General features: G+C 39.2%; 1 protein-coding gene and 1 long non-coding RNA gene across 13 annotated transcripts in view; both read left to right on the top strand.

Moving 5' to 3' along the window:
- Positions 1 to 22,310, top strand: part of LOC117236706 (MAP7 domain-containing protein 1-like) — a 173,044-nt gene that overhangs the window by 62,859 nt on the left and 87,875 nt on the right. The window contains exon 1 of one of the 12 annotated variants that reach the window (XM_033499885.1): positions 18,569 to 19,858. The exons of 9 other annotated variants lie outside the window; for them this stretch is intronic. In XM_033499885.1, the coding sequence (XP_033355776.1) occupies positions 19,696 to 19,858 (163 nt within the window). In that variant the 5' untranslated portion in view covers positions 18,569 to 19,695. Of the gene's footprint in view, positions 1 to 18,568; positions 19,859 to 22,310 lie in introns of those variants that run through there. 2 more of the 12 variants (XM_033499887.1, XM_033499892.1) reach the window with 2 other exon arrangements.
- Positions 12,504 to 13,972, top strand: LOC117236720. The gene is made up of 2 exons (XR_004493899.1): positions 12,504 to 13,140; positions 13,448 to 13,972. It is a non-coding gene; the product is annotated as an uncharacterized LOC117236720 (long non-coding RNA).

Genomic DNA, 22,310 nt, shown 5'->3' on the forward strand with positions numbered 1-22,310 from the left:
AAGACAGTACGTAACTTTTACGCAGAATCACGAAAGGATTCAAATATTTGCAAACGTTTTTTTTATAAATATATTGTGTGTGGTATATGTGACGTTTAGAAATTTCATTGTCGAACCTTTAATTATTGGCAAAGCGTGAAATTACAAGACAGTTACTATAAGTATATACTTCGCAGAGATCACAAAAGTGCTTAAGTACTCAATTACCCATTACGTTAATAAACCCCAGAATATTCAGTAGGGAACTACAACTGAGTTCAATAACAAAGTCAATTATCGCACTGTCTCCCGTATATATTTGCGTTCTGGTACGGAAACTCTCAACTCTTCGACTCTCTACTCTTTTCAAATGCAATTACAATTTGCAATAATCGTTCTGTGGACACCCAGCTATTGTAATGCCGTAAATAAATGGTTTTCATTGAAAACTTATCTACGTGGCCATTCGTCAAATATATAGCTATTATGTGACTTATATAGGTATCTACAATAATTAGATACTTTGAGAAGATCCGATTACTTCGAACTCCAAAATTACTCCGAACAAACTTATAAATATAGTTAAAGCTGTAATATACTTAAATTCTTTTCGTACAATTCTATTTTGAAAATATAGACGAAATGAAAACGAGGATTCAAGAAACGAGGATTTGGAGCGATTCAGCGACGTGTTCAACGAAGAAAACTGTTAAAACTGTGAAAAACTGAAAAATTGAAGAATTGATTAAAAAAAGAAATAGATGGAAATGGGTACTAAGATGCATAGTTGCCAGCGTAAAGGTTCGAAATATCGAGAACGTCGATTGAAATGTCCGGAGATGGAAGACGAAGACGTCGAGAAAACCTTAAAACGCCTGCAGCTACTTAGAAACGGCTCCGCTGGTTACGGAGTTTAACGCAATTAGGCGGATCCCGTGCATCGCCGCAACGGCTTCCGATTTCTTTTTTGACCTTCTACTCGAGATACACGGAAGGGAACCATGATCGGATCGTGGCCGCCTTGCTTCCCCGAAAGTTCACCCACTTCCTCGCCGCGATATGTTATCTGGTTTGTGTAGGATGCTAGTAAACGGAAGAATGAGAAGGAAACTACTTTGAAATTTATGTTTTTTATGTTCCAAGTTTTTATATCGTTTTAGATGAAAAGGCGTTGTGATATTAAAGAGAGTGATAGTAAAGAAGGAATATTTATTCTATAAATTATCTATTTGGAACTTTATAAGAGATTTAATTTAATTTAATATCGTAATACGATGTAGTTGCGTAATTAATAAGTAATTAATGTTGAAAATACAAATGTAGAAGTTGTTGGATATTTACGGTATTACAAAGTACAAAAGTTTTAGGTATTATACTACAGAAAAGAGATAGAAATAGCATTCTAGTAGTATATAGTAGAACGATTAATCGAATAGAATTTTTAAATATTATTTCGTGATTTTGTTATATTATCTTTTTTCGTTATTGCACCATTGCTTTGTTAAGAAATAACCCTCTTCCAGCGGGTACCTGTTTTTGATTCTTCTGTTAGAATAACAAGCACCGATTGATATTAATTTCTGTTCTTATGTGAAGGAGAATCCGAATACGGAGGTTTAACTAAAAATTAGTAGAAACGAGTATTAGACAGTTTTTCTTTAAACGAGACGGTATTTTACGCTCGAAAAACTTTTCGTTTGTGCAGGGAATAATGAAGATGACGGAACTTGGTCCCTAGGTTGTTCACCGTGTAACAGAGCAGCGTGTCGCGACACAGTTTTCTTCAGAAACTTTGAAAGTTTACCTTCCCTATCAAAAAACTTTCGCCGTTCTCGAATAAATGTCCTTACGTTAAATTTTCGCCGTAATATTGGTAGAATTCGGTGAACGCGGAAAGTACAACATTTAACCGTTTCGTGCTCGCCGACTCGGAACAAAAATATCGGAGGAAACGTTTGGGAAACGAGCAGCCGAAAAGAGTAGAGGAAATAATACACATCGAATTCGCAGTTTTCGCGTGGTGGAAACATCTGACGGATTACTGGTTGCACGGCCAGCCGGTTCCTCGAGTACTCGAACAATGAGAACTCCGGAAATACAACGAATAGCTCGGTGACTGTTAAAACTCGGCCTGCTCCGTTTCGCGGTACGTTTTTCATGCAGAAAGTTCGGTCTAATATCGTATCTATTCGCGATTTCATTGAAGCCGTACGGATATATCAAGAGTATACATTTTTTGTCGACCTCTTTCTGTTTTTGTTTCATGATTTTTCTGACGAAAAAGAGAAAAGACAGAGCACAATTAGGAACGTATCGATGGATCGATAGAACAAACTGAATTTAATATCCAACGAATATACATACAGTAGCTAATGAAAATTGTTGGACGCTCGTGGAAAACTTTTTTTTTACCAATATAATTACGTATGTTATAGAAGACAGTTTGAAATTTCATTAATACAGTAATGAGATCCGATTATCATGATTATGTTGGTAAAGTTTAAAAGAAATTTGGAAATGTACATAGATGTTACGACGTGTTTAGCGTACTTCTATATGTCACAGAGATGATGATGGCATTCGGGCGGTCAATTACTAGATACGTGCAAAACATATTATAGTAAGCTACAATATTTAACGAGATCATCTTAAGCGCTAATTGTATCTGTAAGATCGCTATTTCTCTAGTGTATTAATTTTTTACCAAGCGTATGTTTGTAATAAATGTCCTTTATAAAAGCGTAATTTTTATATACATTTTTGCATTGGTTTCAAACTTTACCAACGTAGGCACGGTAGTCTCATTTGATTATAGTGCTAATGAAATTCACAAAGTTTCGTGTAGTTTCTCAGAAGCCAAACTGGTCAGCCCCACTTTCTAGTTTCCACTCTCAGTTTCGTTATCTGTATAAGTGATTAATAATTTATTTTCATAAGTTCATTTCTTGCAAGAAGCTGACATAAATAGGTGTAAATTTCGTAGAAGTTCTTTAGCAATTGTAACGTTCAATACACTTCTGTTTACTGTGCAATTTATGGAATCGATCAACATGACTTCTGGGCGGCTCATACACTCATACAAATTTTCTACAGTAATTGGCCTTTTACCCTAGTAACTCGTTAGTTGTAAATAATTTTTCCGCGAAATATAATAACACAAATGTTTTTGGTGCATAATGAGGAGCAACATGCAATTACATATATTAGTATTTAGCAATTACATATATTAGTATTTTCCTCGCGTAAATACCATTTCGAAATTCCATCGCTTGCGGTCGATCAAATATGTCCAACGTGACGCGAAAGTGATGTTGGCTCGAGTAATCGTGTTCTGTCTGTGCGCTGTTAGCCGGCATACTTTTCGCGTTTTCAGTGCATCGAATGTATGATCACAACTGGTAAAATACAGTAATCTGTATGTTTAATAACAGTTAAGCCACGCTTTGCTCTGCTATTGCATTTTACGCGGTTTGCCGAAACCGTTGAAACTGACACTAGTCTCGCTTTCAATAAGCGTTATTGATTACACGTGAGTTTTCATTGCGACAAACTCACGGAGTACATTTTTATTATACATGACAAAGTGTAGTATTTTATGTTCCTTCCTTGAAAATAATTCTATTTGTTCAGATGCATATGCAGCGGTACTGTATTGCGAATGTGGGTCGATCTGTCGCGTGTGTGTTAATTGAAAGATATTTGCTCTGCTCTTCAAAACGAATCACGAAATAATAAGAGTGCCATCATAATATTTACAATAAACGAATGCAACAGGAAGCATGAAAAACAATGGAAATATACCCGTTTTTAATTATTTCGTTATATGATCTTAAACGTGAGTTTGTATAGGTGAATTCTAATTAATTGGGATAGCAATATAATGTATCTATAATACGATACAATGCAGTACAATATAAGCTGATAATTTGTGTTTCTCATTTAACATTGAAGTTCTCATATTTAAACGTTTGTACTAGGTAACTTTACTTATCCCAACTTTAAGTTAATCCGTGGGCTTGAAACAGATTATACTTAAATACGTACATAAGTCATACATAAGCCAAACTGTTTAACTCCATCCAGGTTAATCACATGCCTTCTAAGAAATTAAACGTCGATCGCACATTCTAGTATTGGAATTAAAAAAATTTAGAAAACGAAATGGAATCATTTGTATTCTAAATTTTAATATATGCTGCAACGAACTTATGCTACAATGAGCAAGCTTTTAGGATCAATTATTTCCTTCTAACATATCCTACAGTACCCTTTTACCTTCTCTGCAGAAATGTGGGTAAGAACCTTTTATTTCTCAAAATCAACCTGTTTTACCTCAGCTGTACAAAAGCGTACTCGTATCTACGATATTTCTAGAAACGGGAAAGCACACACCTAAAGTTGAGTGCAATATTTGTGTCGACAAAATCGACAATACGTAACTATGGTACAATACGATATTTGTGTAAATAAAAACGGAGAGAAATCTTCACGTTTCAAATGCTAAGAAAAAAAAGGAGATTCTTTATTTATTGTAGCATAAACTAACTTGTAGTGTGAATTAATTACTTTTGAACGTAATACAGGGTGGCAAAGAACATTTCACGCCTGCAAGGTGGTCAACAATCGAGAAACCGGCGCTGAAAGCAGTTACGTAACAGCGTCGAGTCGCAAAGCGGCATCGATCCGAAATTAATCAGAACCGCGAGGTCGAGTCGCGTTAAAATCTCGAAAGCTCGCTTGGCGTGCGCTTTTAAATTACCAGCCGCGCCGCGGCGAGAGTTAACGGTCTACCTGGCGTACGTCAGCCACCGAAAAAGCCTGCATAATACGCACTCGACGGCAACCCCGTCGCGTTTCTCCCGTTAACGAACCTTTCACGCGCCGCGCGTATCCGCGACCAACGCAGCGCGTCGCCGCGACGGAATTTCTGTCCCTGCGATTGGACATTTCGTGGGGAAGACGTCGAAGGGTGACTGACAAGATTATCTCTCTGCCGAAAGTAAAAGTTCGCGTTTCTGACTCTGATCGCTACTAGACGGGGCTCGTTTTAATGGAGCTGTAGCAATTTCAGGGTCGCTGAATCGAATGTTTGGTTTATTTGAATTAATCAGAGGCGAGGAGGATGAACGAGAGATTGAAACGGATGGTCGGGATGAGTGACGGGAAATCTTGTATAAATTAGTTTAGCGCGGAGTTCATGGATACGTTGCTTAATTTTCATTTGTTACGGAAGATTTACAGTGCAAAGATGGGAGTATGGAAATTAGAAATTTTTTGTGTAAATAAGTTTAGCATAGGATTTAGAGGTATATCGATCTTTGTTATGGAAAATTAATATTGCAAAGGTAGGAGTATGGAAATTTGGATTCACTTTTACGTAGGATATAAAATTTTTGTTTGCTTTGTCTCTTATTTTGAAAAATTTTCACTAAGTGAGGATTGAAGTGTAGGAATTTGAAATCTTTCAGCGTGAATGAGTTCGGTATAGGATTTAAGGTGTCCATGGTTCGGATAACCGAAGAGAGTACGCGATTGATGAAGATTCGGTTTTGATCATCTGCTTTCCAAATGATCCCTTGGTTTTTTTTAAAAATAATAACAGGGTGCTACATCATCTAGCTTTGTTGATGGATGACAACTAAAATTAATGTATCCTATGATCGTTTGAGATCAATATGCTTTTGCTTGGGGGAAAAAACGTAAATCAGATAGAAATTATGAAAACTTGAAACTGCAAAATGATAAGCGAAAAAAATGGGGCTTCTCTATTTGGCGCCGCGAGAAACATACTGAATGATATGACTGATGTTACTGATATGGCTTATGATTTCTCGTGATACTTACGACTCCAGAGTAATAAAAGGATTATTATCGCAATATTCTCTGCCCTGCTATATTGCATAATATATATAAAAAATCTAGCTTATGACCTCCTGCTGTTACAGAGTTGATCGAGTAGAAATCTAATTGCGACCTTACCAAGTTTCCGCTCGACCTGTTGGTTCGTGGTTATTACGATTTAACTGACCTACGGAATCCGCGCAAGCTTTTCTACGAGAAGGGAAAGAAGCAGAGGGAGAAGGAGAACGGAAATTTGCATAGTTACTCAATTTCCTTCGCAGCTATTACCCGAGATTGTCACTCAACGTTAACTTAATCCGATTCCGGGTATTCAGCCCCCGCTGGAGATAGATCTATTTCGAAAGAGTCGTGCGTTCAATTCTTCCGATATACACAAATAGTCTGGTGGATTAACATGCAATCATCGCGCTCCATGACGAGCTAAACTATTCTTCTGGCGTTTGTGTCTGACTAACGTATTCGCATACTACTGACGCATATGTTGCATGCGTCAATCGAATTGTTTATGTAATGCTGTTATAACTATTGCATTTTGCTTTTTAAACATTTCCGTTTACAAACCTTAGGGCGCATCTTATTTTTAACGAAACTTCGGTATTTGGTGTATATTGTCAATTTTAAATTACACAAATTTTAATTAACCTATTGTATCATAAGTGATATTTTTTAATGATTTTATTATGCACTTGATTTTATCCTATTTTGAAGTTCAGAATTTTGAAAGGGTGTTCAGATTTCGATAAAATGGCAAAACTGTAGACAGCGCATTGAAACAAACATTATTACATAAAGCAAAGGCATCTCTGATGGAGAAAAAATAAAAAATGGAATTCTATGCGTTGATAGTCGCGTTTTAATATCGGCGAATGTTTTAATCGACGATTCTTGAATGAAAGACTACAGTTTCTTGTTATTTCTGGGCTGTTAGAAGAGTTTTAAATGCGAGACGCGTTTTTTCCCAGAAACTTCAACCTCACTTTCATCGAGATTCTCTGTTCCTATCGTCTGTTTCTGATCGCTTGAATTAGTTACGTGAATTTTCGTCACTGTTATTAGAAACGTGGAATGTTTTCGTGTGAACCGCGGGCTACTAACTAGCATACAGACAAGAATTGCAGAGAACTCGAGTATCTGAGATGCAAGATCGTTATGCCATAGTCGTGAGAAACCGACAGCTGCGAACTCGATATCCTTCGAATTGGCAAACTCCTTCTCATCCGCGACGTTTTTTTCAGCGACACGCTTGCGTTGATGCATCGCTGCTCGGGCAAATGGATCAGAATGTGTAGTCTATTCTTATAGTTTTCATACACTTTGACTAATCACAGTTCAGAATTTCAAATTATCTTTCATCGTAATAAAGATTTAGCGGAAAATACGCAATCTTAAAAGAAATTTTAATAAACTGTAATTTTTGAACGAATAATCTGGCTAATTTATCTATGTAGTCTTTTTCTATTTATATTATACATAAGCTGAAATACAAAAATTTAAACAAACTTACTTTTTCCTTGGAATCTCGCCGTGAAGTTACTGACCGTGCTCATTCTACTTGGAGCAGCGAGCTCGCGCGTCTGATCAGCACGGGTCGTTTTCACTTTGTCGCGTTCCGAACTCGTGAGGACGACATTCTTTATTTAGAGAGCTGTATTCACGTTTTCCACCGATTCCAGAACTGGTTCCTCGACTTTTACCGCTACTGTATCGATATTTATATATTCCATTAAAAAGATATCGTACTATTAAATAAACTTCTTCAGCGATGAAAGTCCAGGACAGCGAAATTGCGATGGTAGAACGCGATTAATCGAGAATCTCGCCAAGTTTGCACTTTTCTATCGTCATTTTCGTTGACTTACCACAGCTTAACTCGTACGGTATGTAAATGACAATCACGTTGACGTTAGAATCAGAGAATCCGCATACGACTGCATGGCCCGTTCGGCAGAGAAGTCTCTTGGCAAACAAAAGGCTTCCAGGCTCGCATACCGGTCCAGTAATTCTTACGAGCCATTACTGTCACGTTTATACATAATGAGCAGCGTGTAACTGCTCTCGTAGCATTATTCGGCGGTTTGTGAAACGTTTCTACAGCGGTCGTTGTATGCTCTATGTTGCATTCGCGATACCGTCATTTGTTCTACGCTGTTTTCGTTGTCGAGATTCTACGTTTTCAATTTCTACTCGAGGACATGCAAAGTGGGTTTCAGCTTTCGTAATTTACAACGCGGTTGTTTAGCAACATTTACAACAATTAGAAATAAATTAGGATTAAATGAGAATTATAATACTGCGGAGGCTGCCTGTACCGGAAACGCGTTGTGATCAATCAGCGGAATGGAAGAATCTTTTTAACGTTATCTAGAAGCGGAATGAACAAATTGAAAACAGAATACCTAATTCGGTTATAAACAGGATGGTCCTTTCGGTAGTCCTTGTATTGCATGAATATTAATAAAAATCTACATCGTCGAGGAAATCACTTGACATAAATCTGCGTTTTATTTTCTATAGATTCAACATAAGGTAGATCGATGTACGTACCATGCTTTGCCTGCTATTTTATTTGATTTTCTTTTCTGAAAATTATCGTTGGAAATTCTTAATTCAATAAAGGACGAAAGTAAAGATAATCTTTTTAATACATTGACCATAATTCAATCATCAAATAAAATCAATGCAATCATAATTCGATCATAATTCAAGTAATACGAATGTTATCGACGAAAAAATTATAGACGATACAAATAAACAAATAATATTATAAAATGAGAGGTACGTTACTATTCCATAATTAATAATTTTACTACAAAGATTGGAACGTTCCGTGGTACTCAGGTTCGAATATATAGACGTCACGAGATGCTCAACGTGCTGAACGATTTTTTTTTCGATATTGGGAAGTAAAATGATGACGGAGATCGATGCGCAGAGAACTAGAGCAAAAAGAAGCGTCTCGCAACAGCCGTAAAAGAGAATTGTTGATCGGTGATAGTGACGGGAAGGCGCTTCGACTTTCAGTTATGTAAAACGTTTCACCGGAGTGCCGTCTAAACGCGGTAACAGACAGTTTCGAGATCGCATGCTCGATGCGTGACGGGTTAGAGATCTATCGAATTATCTGTAGTTGAATAATCGTACGTTCCTAACTAGACTCCTTCTGTTCTACGTTTTTTCCTGTTCATTGTACTATTCTGCAGGTTTATATTTATTAATTTCTTGTTAAATGCGATAATGATGTACGAATATGAATAGAAAATATTGAATACGAATATATATAACTGAAAATGATACATCGAGATGCTTTCTTATCGAATAAAATATTATTGATACGAAATAACCGACTGTTATCCGAATCTTTCTATTCGATTTATATATATTAAATTTATTTATTTATATATAATTCCGAGGATTAACTAATTCTATAATAATTAACTATTGTAGTATATTATTTCTGTGTTAATTCTGTAATAACTAAATAAGTAAATAACTAAAGTAATTGTCCGTGTTGCGCGTGGATATTTATTAAAAGAACGGTTTTTGATCGTCGGAGAGCCGTTGGTGCAGCGTTTAAAAATTCACCGGGTTTTACTGGACCAACAATAGGAAGAGATTAATCTTAACCAAGAGTTAAAGCGTTCTAGCTAAAGCTCTTTTGAACCGAGTAAAATGCGGGGAAATTCTATTTGTCGGCTGGTTGATATAAAAATTGACTACCGTTATAGAATCACAAAAATGAAAAAAAATACGCGATCAAAGGATAATTCCGCAATCCTCGATGCACGGGTAAGCGCATTAGTCACTCTAGTTCAAAGGAATCGACGTTGCAATCGTATTGGTCCATTTGAATTAATGAATCGCTTCTATTCGAATTAATCGCAAGAACCGTTCCGTTGTAACTGGTCTTGTATCGAAACGATGTTAATTCTTCGCCTATCAAAGCAACTATTGTATATGACGATTGCAGTTACAAATGACAGCTGCTCATTAATCAGAATGACTGCTCTATTCATACGATCACTATCTAAGATCGTGATGCGACGTTCTACGTACGGACTCGAGTACAATTGCCTACGCAATTCGAGAATCGATTCACCCAAATGCTACCTGCGCCGGCACCCGAAGTCTCGTGTCACTATCGCGACAACGCGACGCCACCATAGACGTCGTGCAGTTCGGTTTTAATAGGCTGTTGCACAAGAGGCTGACTCGCGAAAAAAGCCGAGGATTACGCAAACGACAGACCGGGATCGACAATTTTCGTCCTTCGATGCGAACGAGTGCTGCTTTGAAAGGTGAAATTCAACCGCGCCAAGCCCCGCGTCGGGAAACGTTCCCTACGTTTCATGCATTTGTAACTGGCACGCGCGGAATAATTAACGGCGTCCATGCGCCACGCAACGATCCGCCCGGACAAATTGGGGCTGATTGCACTTTCACGTGAATCAACGAGTTTTACGCGTCTGCGGTCGTTGGTCGAATTTGTAGCGAGATACAGGGAGAGAAAGGATCGTTGGATATATTTATAGTTACATGAACGTCAATCGTATCGTCTCCATTGTTCAAAACACGCTGAGTCCATTTTTATTGATTTTCCAGTTTTAATATTACTTGGCAACTGGAAGGGAATATTTTAATATCCTTATAAGGAGATGGCAAGAACTGCGACATCTCGAACGAGTTTGCTGTGTGTGCATTCGATGCTTTCGGTTTATGATAAAACAATCCCAAGAGGATTTGAGTGCACGGCCTTTTGTATTCGAGAAACTAATAAGTTTCTTTTATATCTTATTTTGTAAATTCTTTTATAATATTAATGTTCTGTTGCTGCTAATATTAAATTTTTACAATTTTTTTTTTTTTGGTAAATCTCAGATTATTTTTATTTATCATAGTACTCCTGTATATTATACATACCAAGAACATAATTTCTCGATTAGTTTCTCGAAAACAAAGGGCCATGCACGCACATCTTTTTGCGACTGGTTTACCATCGATCTGAAACATCCAATTCACATACAGCCAACTCGTTCGAGATTTCGCAGTTGTTGCCATCTTCTTGTTAGTTGGGCAGAAGATCTTTTAGATGAATCGAAAGACACAAAGTTTTTAGAAACAGCTGACGAATCTACGAAGTTTCGTAACAAACCAATAGCATATAGTTATGGCAATATTTTTAGCATCAAGGTATACCATTTAGAAGCTTTATGAAGAAATTAGGAACTCATTCAATCTCGTAATCACGGAATTCTTAACTCTCGTAACTTTCCATTTTACGTTGCCGTTACTAAAAGCATACCTACGAGAACTTACCACGTGAAATGAAATTGTTATGGCGAACAACCTAAGTACGAAAGCCTTTCTGGAACAACGAAGGCCAACTAAACCGTTCTCTTTCAAGATATTCGTCTCGATTCGCATTCTTGCGAATCTTAGGGCGGGGGGCCATTTGCACGCGATCGTCTCGCAACAACAACAGAACGAAAACAGTCGCGGATTAGAATTTTAAATGGCGTAATATCGGCGATCCGTGAAAACGGCGATTAAGGATGCGGGGAAGTTGGTAGGCAGCCTCCGGGTTGAAACTTCCTAATGGCTCTTTTACGAACTTGCCGATAGATCTCGCGAAGTTCACACTTAAAACGGCCCCAGTGGCGTCCTCCTATTTTTCGTCGGCTTCCCCGGTAATTACCTTGATGGCCTTTTGTCACGGTTCCAGAGAATTTCCACAGGACCATTAGCATCTCTCACGAAACGAATTTCACGAGATAAATAAAAGTAGACGAAGTATGCCGGTCATCGATCAGTGAGAACGATTTGTTTTAGTTAGTCGATCTCTTCGCGTTATTCATACGCTCCTTTTTTCGTTTTCATCTAAACAGACGTAGAAACTAGATAATGTATTCCATCTTCGTGACTTAAACGTATTAAGTTACGGGTATCCACTGTCTTTTACTCACGGAGAATTTTAAATTGTCCAATAATCTCGGAGTTTCTAAATCTGTTTCCAATAATATGTCTACTTATTATGTCTTTTCCCGTGATGTTCAGATGTGTTAAGTAGACCGTAAACGTTTATGTATTCGTGGGAGATTGAAAAGTGTAAAAATATACGGATATAGTAAAAGTTAGTTATAATATCTACTTCGTAGAACGAGTATATTTAAAGTTAATTTTTTTTTTACCTCACATTCATAAGAATATGATGTTGCCTAGACATTTGCAGTCTAGCGATAGATGTAGTTGGACGACGAGCATGTTAAGAGATTTTTGCAAGTAGAAATCGGTTCCAAGAATAGGATATTAGGATGCATAGTAACAAGCTGCCAATTGACTATACAATGACACGCAGCAAGAATGTATTCTGCTTGTGAAATCTTTAAGTGTACATACATTATGATTGGAATAGAAAGAGTGAGGTATGAGTCATTAAACGGTTGTTCGAGAGTTATGATATAATCGCGGACTACTCAGAATTATTGAAAGGCGTCGTAGCAATAAGGAAATAACGTATGTTTATCTACTTATGAGAGTGCACGATTATTGTTGCCTAATCCAGTGACTCTATATAGCGTATTTGCGAAGAAAGAATTTTTTCTTGGTGAAACCGGTTCCAATCGACAAGAATTAATCAGAAATCGATAATAATCCGATGCTGAGAGGTCGAGGATAAAAGGAACGCCGACTGAACGTTTTCTCGATCGCGTGGATAGTCGGCCACAAAGGCCGGATGCCATCGGCGGTGCACGCAGGTGGGCACAGTTCTAATGCCAGAGACGCTTTGCATTGCACGTGGCATTGCAAGGCCAACCGGCCACAAGAAATCGTCGTCAGGAATATGGGGGCCTGGCGACCAGTTCGAGGCGCAGAAAACGCCGCCGCGATGCGAACAGATATGTTTCGTTTCGAGAAAAATCGGTTGCGTAATCACGCGATATCATCGCAAAATCATCGGCTACCTCCATCAACCAACCAGTTTCCATACGAGCAGTATGTAGCCGTGTTCAGTCGAGACAGATTACTGTAACGGAGCGAAACGGAGACGTTCAGTTCGCAACGATGCCACATAAAATCGTCTGATGTAAGTGGCATGATTTCACACCGGAGCACTTCACCAAAGATTATATTTCTGATAATTGAAGAGTTCGTGAGAATAACGATTAAGTAGAGTGTCGTAAAAAGTAAAATTTTTAGTATTTGGGGTTTCGTGAACTTCTTCTCGTTGTACAAAATTCAAGGTTTAATATGTTCCTTTCTTACAATATGAATGCCGCTTCATCAATATTTAAATTTTAAGAGGTACGAGATTTAATGTTCTGCGATTATTGTTTTTATCTTAAGAGAAAGTTATAATATGCACGGTCTTGATTAGTTCAGTTGTTTGAGGATCGTAGAATTTGCATTGGCAGGTTGTGATTTATGCTTTCTAGAATGAGAATTTATAATCGTTTTAAGAATATTAACTGATCATAAACTTTCCATGACTGTTCATAAATGCTCCATTATTGGAAAGATATGACATTGATCGGTTTTTTATTACATTACAGTCTAATAGCTTTCCTTACTTCTAATATACGATATAATAAAATCTCAATTTTTATTTCAGAAGGATTACGACTGTTTTCCCTCGGAATACTTTAATTGTTTTTCTTTCGCACGAGAAACCCGAGTTGTAGCGCAACATGTGATAAAGGTTTTATTGTATGCGGGAAATGTAGTTCATAGATTAAATAGTGACCCAGATGTAATTGGACTTAATCCGGAGATACCAAGATATGAGGAAACATGATATTAAATGGTAACTGAGATTTATTGGTGAAGAGAGAATTATTGAAAATCAGAAGAAGAAAAAAGAAAAAAAAGGAACATTTAATACTGGAACTAAAACCTTTTGAAATGAGTGTCATATTTTTTGTGTTTGTAATTACTAGAAACATGCAGGTACTTTTAACGAAGTAAAATATTGACTGTTATTGAAAAATAAGCTAAAGTAAAAGAAAGTGTGTCGTTCGAATAATTATAAGCGATTTTTTGAAACCTGTAAAATTGCAGTTTCGATTTGAGATGGATTGTCACCGTTTTCCTATTGAAACCTTCAAATATCATCAAATATCATTGTTTCTAAAATATAGTGGGTGGTATCCGCGTTCGTTATTTCTTTTCCGTCTCATCTGGTAGAAAGTCTGATAAAAAACGTGTCGTCTGTTCCGTGCTCGATTTCCTCCGTGTGTTTTCCTTCCTTGCTTTCCAGGACGCTCTCGGCAAACCATTCGGCAAAGATTTCTACGTCACCGGAAAATCGCCCGCAGGTTTTGCCGGCTGAATGAAAAACGAGGTCAGCTTCTCGAAGCATTGCCTTTTCAATCCTCAAAGAGTTCGTTGCCGAGTTTCTTAGCTTCTCGCCCCTGTATGGATGCTCGCGAGCGCGACTGCATTTTCCCCGAGTTCTTCCATTCCAGGCGATACCACTTTTTTTTCACGTTCCCCGTCATGACTTTCATGGTCATTAACATCGAAGAAGGAGAGACTCGTTGCTAAAGTTTCTGGAGAAGACCCGTCTGTTTGTTTCATTGTGTGTGCAAGCTCCTAGCCGATTGTTTTTCACCTCTGATTTTGATCTAAATCATGACGAAGCACAAAATCACGACTCGAGATGGAAAGACATAATTGTCCTTAATGCAACGACTAGGCGACGGTATAATTTTTTAGTATATCATCAAATTTGTTTTCTTCATCTGTGTACAAAATAACTGGACATTTTGTTCTTCTTTATACTGAAATGTAATGAAAAATACAAATGTGATTTTTTTATGGTACATCATTTAGAGTCATACGATAGTTGGATGAAATAGCATTAAATTATTGAAATTTACCAGTCGCTTTTTCCAATCCACTATTAATAATGGCAAAAAATATAAACATGTAGACATTATAATAATAGTACTACTCATATGCTTTTTCTTCAAGCTTTTTGTCGAAGTTTCGCTCGAGCTAGAATTAAACATAACTAACTGCATAACGCTAAATAACCACGTACCAAAATAAAAAGTATAATTATAGAAGAAAGACAGAAAAAATTAACAGCACCAAGAATCATTACTCCTATCATTATTCTTAAAAGTGTTACAATATACCATACCCTATACCACACGATCGTAAAGTTAATTACCGCGTTCGCAACGCGTGACGTTTGCTTTGCGTGACGCATGATCCTCACGAAAACACATCTTCGACGCAGCATCGCGGACCACTATGGAACCAGACTCGGAGCCGTGAACCAGATTCTCCGAGTCAGTTATTTACAGTTGGTCCCTAGTTCATGGATGATTTCAGATTTCCACGCATCGACGCTCACGCCTCGCGATAATTCGTCGAAGAAACCCTCGTCATGGCGATTCCGTTTGGCGGAGATTATCACTCGGTGATCTTCTCAGCGGGGAAAATAATTAGCCCGGAAATTGCTTGGCAAATTTCTCGGGGTTAGAAGATATATAATAGAATAATCGATGTTCGTGAAACCACCGTGCCGGACGTTCACCATGATTCTCGGCTTATAAATTGCATTTCTACCCTACCAACGGGGTGAAGGAGGGGAAAAGGCCATTCTACAGGGGGGGAAAAAATGTGTTGCCGCTTCCGTTCTCGTTTGCGGGCTCATCGATGAGCCGAGAGCAATTGGACTTGGTTATGGGCGATTCGCGCATTACGGATGATTTACGGTATTCACGGACCGATGCGTTGCTTGTGTGGGACGAAATTATCGAGAGATAACTAGTTGGATGTTACAGTGCGATCCTAGGACCCGTCCATTGTGACGGGACGCGGAGGCCATGCTTTATGAAAACGCGCTTAATTGCCTGTTAATCGCGATACTGCACGATGGAAATGTCAGTGATCGTGAGTAATTATAGAGCAGGGTTTAGTTTATTTTTCGCTTATTTTGTTGGAGTGCATTGGGTCAAGAAGGTTAGCAGAAGATGGAGATTTAGCGTGGCAGGGAAGAGGCGTTGTTGAGGCGGCATGGAAGAATGAATAAACATTGTAAACGTTATAGAACTCGTTGCACATAATAGTTAGCACGGCTTTCGATGGAAGCTTTCTCCTCGTTTGCATTGAACTGGGGTTTATATTGAAAGAATCTCTTTGGGTTGTCAATAGTTATCAGCGAGGTGTTAACGAATATTGTTATTGAAACGACAATGTATCGATTCGGTAACCAGGCCATTTCTTTATGCAGGTATTTTTATAGCTATGGGACTAATAATTGAAACAGTTGTATCAAATTCAGTTAGACTTCCTCACACGCGTCAATATGGTATCGTTTATTTGTGACGGAAACGGCACGTCGAGAAACGGAGATTCTTTAAGTAAAAAAATTATTACGTGCGGAAGGTATAAACGCTAGAAAGTTCCTTCTTTCATTTTTTATTAAGTAAGGAATCCACTGTCATCGTTAAAGACTTCGATCCCATCTGACCTATCCTCTCAACGTTAATTTATACCTGAGAAGCTCGTAAGTCGCTTCTTCGGAACGTAGCGATTACCAAACCAAATTAACGATCGCTACGGCGTCGATTTCTCGTTGCAAATTATCCGTGCACCACAGATATGCACCATAGATATTCTATCTATTCCTATTAAACAGTCTTGCATTCACCGAAGTCTCTTAAATCGAGCGTTACACTTTTCCCCAACAGTTTACAAGCTTCTTTACGACTTTCGATCAACGTGGTGTTTAACCAAGCGAAGAGATACAGCGGGTTCAAAGGATTCACCGAGAGTGAACCAACCATTTACTTCTAGAAAATCGACGATGCTTTCAGTATCGCGAATGAATAGGTAACTTCTGAAGCAGAAGAAAAACAACCACATTTTTAACATTGGAACTATCGGAGTGGACGAAATGACCACCAGTTCGTGATCTTTCATAGAAATTTTATAAATTTACAATGTGTAATAAAATGATACTGGTGTAGCACTGGCGAACATAGCAGAATGCTGTTTCCCTCAAGAAACTCTTTACACGTAACATATGCGATGAAAAATTGGGAAATTCAGTCTGAAAGTTTGTATAAATCTTAATCGCCAGGAAGAAAGCTATCGAAATAGGCAAAAGGCCCAATTTGCAACTTTTCATGAAAATCGTAGATTTGCAATAGTGTATTTTTAAAAATCTGAACGATCCTTGTATAATTTTTTTTATTGCATTACGCGTTTTATTCCAAATAATTTTCATGTTTATTTCTCCAATATAAGTTTCATACTCGTCGTTAGTTCTAGCGTTAAGACTGTCATTTGCAACGAAAAGGAAAACGTTAGCCGATAACTGATCGTCTTCCTTTTGTTCCGTGTTCAGGACACGAAAATGTCTTGGAAGCCAAACGTCTCGTTATTCTTATCTCGGAAATGACAAACGTGGCGTAATCAAGAAACGCCAGAATGCTTGAGAAACGTCGCAGCAATTTGAATATCGTGGCGAGGCTCGTCCACGTCATCTCTTTTTATCTAGTCGCGAGGTTAGCCGTGAATAATGAGCCCCGTGATCGACGTGGATCGATGGAATATTCATTGACGCGCCGCGTTTCGTCTATTTTTAATGCGAGAATGCCACGTCGACGTATTTCAATGTTACTTGCGCCGCGAACATGGCTGACCAGTAACGGAAGCAATTCTACTGATCCCAGTAAGTGACGTAGCGAAAGTAAGACGTTTAATTTTTTTGCTAGGAATTTCTGATCGCCAGATTGCTGACTTTTCCGCACTTGTATGAAAGCTTAGAGATATAAAAATGCACAGAATGTATGTAACAAACAAAAGCGTATAAAATATCCGAAGTAGAATACTTGTTAGAATTTTTGATAGATAAAACGCAGCCTCATTTGAGCTCTGTTTCTTTACTTGTGTCTATAGAAACTTCAGATTGATCTTAATCTTCGCAAATACAAGTATGACATGATTTATTCCCAACAGAAATATTACGACTGATTATTAGATAAAGAAACTGCTATATCCAAGCGATTAGAAATTCAGACAACGTGTTAATTCGTCTTCTCGAAGAACAAGTTAATTTATTACCGACTGTTATCGCTCATTATTGATTTATAATTTCTCTCTATGCGTGTGATAAATACGAGATATCTAGTCAAGAATGATGAAATACGAATCGCCAAGTATCTTGCCTCGTTATCTATCCATAATATGTCGAGCGTCTGAAACTATAAACCGTTAAGTGGCATTCGGAACACTTGAAATGCAACAAAATAATCGATAACAGCAGAAACGAGGTAACGAAGACAGCGTTGGCAAAAAACGGACGACCATGTTTACTGGATCGGAACTCGAACCTAGGGCACTTGGCACTCAGCAATTTCTCCTTCCAGAATTTCTAACTCTAATTCCACCGGTAAACTGGCTGTCTACCAGCGTAACTAAAAGTTACTTAGGACAAAGAACGACGCAGAAAGCGTAATATTGTTTCTCCTAATACTGTCTTTCAACAATGGCGCCTGGTGGATAACAACGTGTAAACAGAAGTAATCTATTTAAAGAAACCGAGTAGTTATACAACCACGGCTCGTAATTGTTCATACATACATCGTATGTGCTGTTCGAGCGTGGTGTACGAGAAAATGGAAACATCGATTCCCACTCCTTTGAAACAGACAGTCGGCACGCTGTCCAAGGTGCACGCAGAGCTCACAACTGTCCGTCGTCGAATCAGACCGACACAGAGAGGTGGGAGAGACTCGTAGAAGGAGCAAGAAAGACTTGCGACGAGTAAGGAGGGACCTGTGGCTTCTCGAGCAAGTCAGTCACACGGTCGAGCATGTTCCACAGGGACGTCTTGTTACCGCGATCGCGATTCCATTTGAAAATCGACACTCTCTCGCCTACGATTCTCGATCGATACCACAAAACTCTTCTGCCGTTCGTTTAAACCTTTGTGATCGAATACAAAGTGGTACCGTATGATACGGTACACAAGTGCATATATCTATATATAGTTACATATAAAAGTGGAAACGATTCTTACGTGTATCACTGGTATCGGGAAATTTGAAATCGTTTCACGAATCGCAATCACGTGGTTACCTACTGTTTTTAGTGTATATACGTGAACACGTGTATTACGTGGCTCGAAGGAACACAGCAAAGTGGTTGGTTGCGACGAGTCGCGGCGCTCGTCGATGTTTTCCCGGGTGAAAAGTGCGAAGTTTCTAAATCGATCTAGGAGAAAGGTACTTTCTAATCGTGACGAGGATGGTGTCGGTTTTCCGAGGGGACACAGGCCGTGGACAGCCGGATCGATAGCGTGCGTCGAGCCTCGTATGCAGCACCGCGAACCTACGCCCGCACGCGACCTTTAGCGCGAGCCATCAGCCGCTAAACAGCCGATTAAATTTACATGGTGACGTAACGTGCCGTCGCTGCTGTTGGTCGTCGGCGATGGCCTATGAAGAAGCCAGTTACGGGCATCACGGCGAAAAGAGGCGGCTCTGTTACGTGACGATCGCGTTCTCGCTCGACGACTCACTGTTAACGATCGTGTGACTCTTCCTTCCCACACTTCTGTTTATTTACGTTGACTTTCCGTTTCATCTGGAAATAAATAGAATCATCAACAACGTAGAGCGTGGTCCACACGCGGTGACATTAAAGTATCGATCGTTTGATCGGAGGAGATCGGGTCGCTTCGCTTCGTCGAAGCGCACTAAGCATCTCCAAGCGCGCGAAATTTAATCCATCGATACGGAATATTCGAGGAATCGGTGTTGTTATTTCTTTTTAAATAATTCGTACGAGGATCAACGAATATTAGCGACGACATGTCAGTGTTAATGAAACGTCGATGATATGGGAGCTGACGACATGAACAGAGAGATTCCGAGCAGTACCCTTGCGACTCTCAGGGGGATCCTAGTGAGTTCGTTGTCAAGGGAGAACCTGGGACCGCATGATCTGCCTGTGCAGGAAAATGGAAGGCATCGACCGTACAGGAAGGTGCACTTTCGTGAAGGTACATTTAGAAGTTGCTTCCTGCGAAGCGGTAACCGATGATCATTTAAATATAAACGGAGGAAGCGGCGCGCCCATCGCTCTGTCAGAGACCCAGCAACGTTATTGCTCGATTATCGAACGCTTCCAAAGGGGATTATTGGACGACTTGTTCGAGATTAGTGGCATTCGAGATAGGAATTGTGGATATTCTGGGACCTTGGACGATCTGTATTTGGTCTAATTTAATGCAGAACGTTGGCGTGTTTTACATTAATTTAAAATAATTTACATTGGTATCGATTTGCTAGAATTTCCTCTATCTACTGGTATAGATAAAGTTCGTCGATATCGAGTTGCTTCGTTAGGTTGGATAAATTAAAATAATGGGATAGTAGTAACATCGAAGGAAAGTTTAAAACGATTCTGCAACGTTTTAATCGTTTGGTAGTAAACATGAAGAGTCGAATGCTCGATAAAGTTTTATACGTTTCTATATCGCCTAATTTGCCATAGCGATTTCTACAATCTTGTTGAAGCGTGTCTGGTTGTCGAGTTGCACGAGTCGCAAATACGTGTACATTAACCCATAGCGTCATCGAGCCTTCGACTTCTGAGATTGGTCATCGTTGAATTCGTTATTCCATTCACGCTGTCGTTGTCGTCCTTATGAATCGAGGATGCCGATCGAACTTTCCAGCTTAAGAGACGCAAACGCGAGGCGTGGTTTATTGCGTAAATTCGACGTTCGAACGACGTGCTTCTGCTTCTTCTTTAAAAGCGGCTCGAATGAAATATTCACGAGATTCTCGTTACCGGATTGCTTTACTTTCCCGATTGGAGGCAGGACAGCAAAACGAACTCGCCCTTTTTCCCCTCCAAAAAGAGACTATTGTACACGTTAAGTCGGATTTACCTCGTTCCAACGATCTTAGCTCAGGACACGCCTACGACTGCTATTTCTTTGGCTGTCATTAATGGGATCGAATGACGTTTCTGTGATTAAATCGATTTAGATAGAACAGAACAGTATTTTAATTAATATCGAAGGCTCTCCGCTATCTTCTCGAGTTAATTACAGCAAGTTTCGTAATTTGTTCGTTCTTCTTTGCCGGTCGTTATTTTCCTTGGATGTTATTTATTTCGACGCTTCGACGAAAGACGATTCGGTTAAGTTAAGTTCTGCGCGTGACGAGTCGGCTCGCTCGACTTTTCTCGTTAAACTCTAATGAAAGGCTTCCAACACTGGTAACGTTAGCCTGGCATTGTTTGCCCTTACGTAGAGACGTCGCTTCCTTTCCAGATTCGACGTAATTGCCGCACGCGTCTGCCGTCAACCGACAGAACTCATCGTCAGGCCCGTGACTAATAGATCTGCTGATGTCACACGCTAAAAAGTACGTCTCCGCGCTTGACGCCCCTGGAAACGCGTTTGATAAACGACTGCCACTCCTGCCCGCTCCATTCTCCTCTTTTTTTCCCCTTCCTTGTCCTCCGTTGCTTTAATGGTCGACGATATTTTCTCGTAGACTCTATTCGTTTGGCTCATCGATACTCGAGTATCGTAAGATTTTCGCGTTGCTTTCGAATCGCGGGGACATCGGATAGCGTGATATTTCACTGTTCAGGCAACGCTTTTGTAGCCTGTTTTCGAAAGTTTTTACGCTGTTCGATTGCTTTCAGCGGATGTGGTTACATATCCTTCTGTATCGACGAATCGTATCGAGGTTCGATTACGCGTGGGAATTGGAATCTTTCTTTTTTCTCCTATTTCCTTTTGAAAAAGTTTTATCGAGTTTACAACGCAGGCGAAAGGTTGAGGCTATGGGGTTACCTGTTTCGATTATCGTTCTTTTGGAAAGTCGAGAAAGAACGAAAGGGGAAAGCGTAAAAATATCGTTGTAAATGGCGTGTACTGACGTGAACGCCCTCGTGCGCGTGACCTTTCCCTTCTTTTCTCTCGGATTTAACGTGAAAGGTTAATTGAAATTAGCCAGCTTCCACTTCCCGTTAAAATTCCATTCTCGCGGCATTGTTGGATTTATCCTCTCAGTCATAACAATGTTTTGTCGCTATTCGGGGTCAGCGTTCCAACCGGAACGATAACAGGAAATGAAAAGTTCCAGTTGCTTTGCATTCCGCGTCATTCCCCCGCAAGGGGTGTAAAATGCATTAAGGAAAGAGGCGATGAAAGAGGGACGAATGTCGCGGGGAAATCTGATCGGTGAAGGTAGCCCGATGCAGTTGCGTAAATCCGAAGCGATGGGATTATTAATCGAACCGTGAATTGATTTATCCGGTGATTAACGATTACTATCTTGCACGATGTGTGACATAGTGAGGCGCGAAAAATAACACTTGATCGTTATCATTTTTCAATCGTCGATTGACGCTCTGCTGGGCTGTTTTTCTATGTATAAAAATATTGCCACAGATCAGCTTTTCGTGAATGAATTTATAAAAACGTGGTACTT

This window comes from Bombus vosnesenskii, unplaced genomic scaffold, assembly GCF_011952255.1.
Source record: "Bombus vosnesenskii isolate JDL3184/JDL3185 unplaced genomic scaffold, Bvos_JDL3184-5_v1.1 scf7180000013352, whole genome shotgun sequence".
Taxonomy (NCBI): domain Eukaryota; kingdom Metazoa; phylum Arthropoda; class Insecta; order Hymenoptera; family Apidae; genus Bombus; species Bombus vosnesenskii.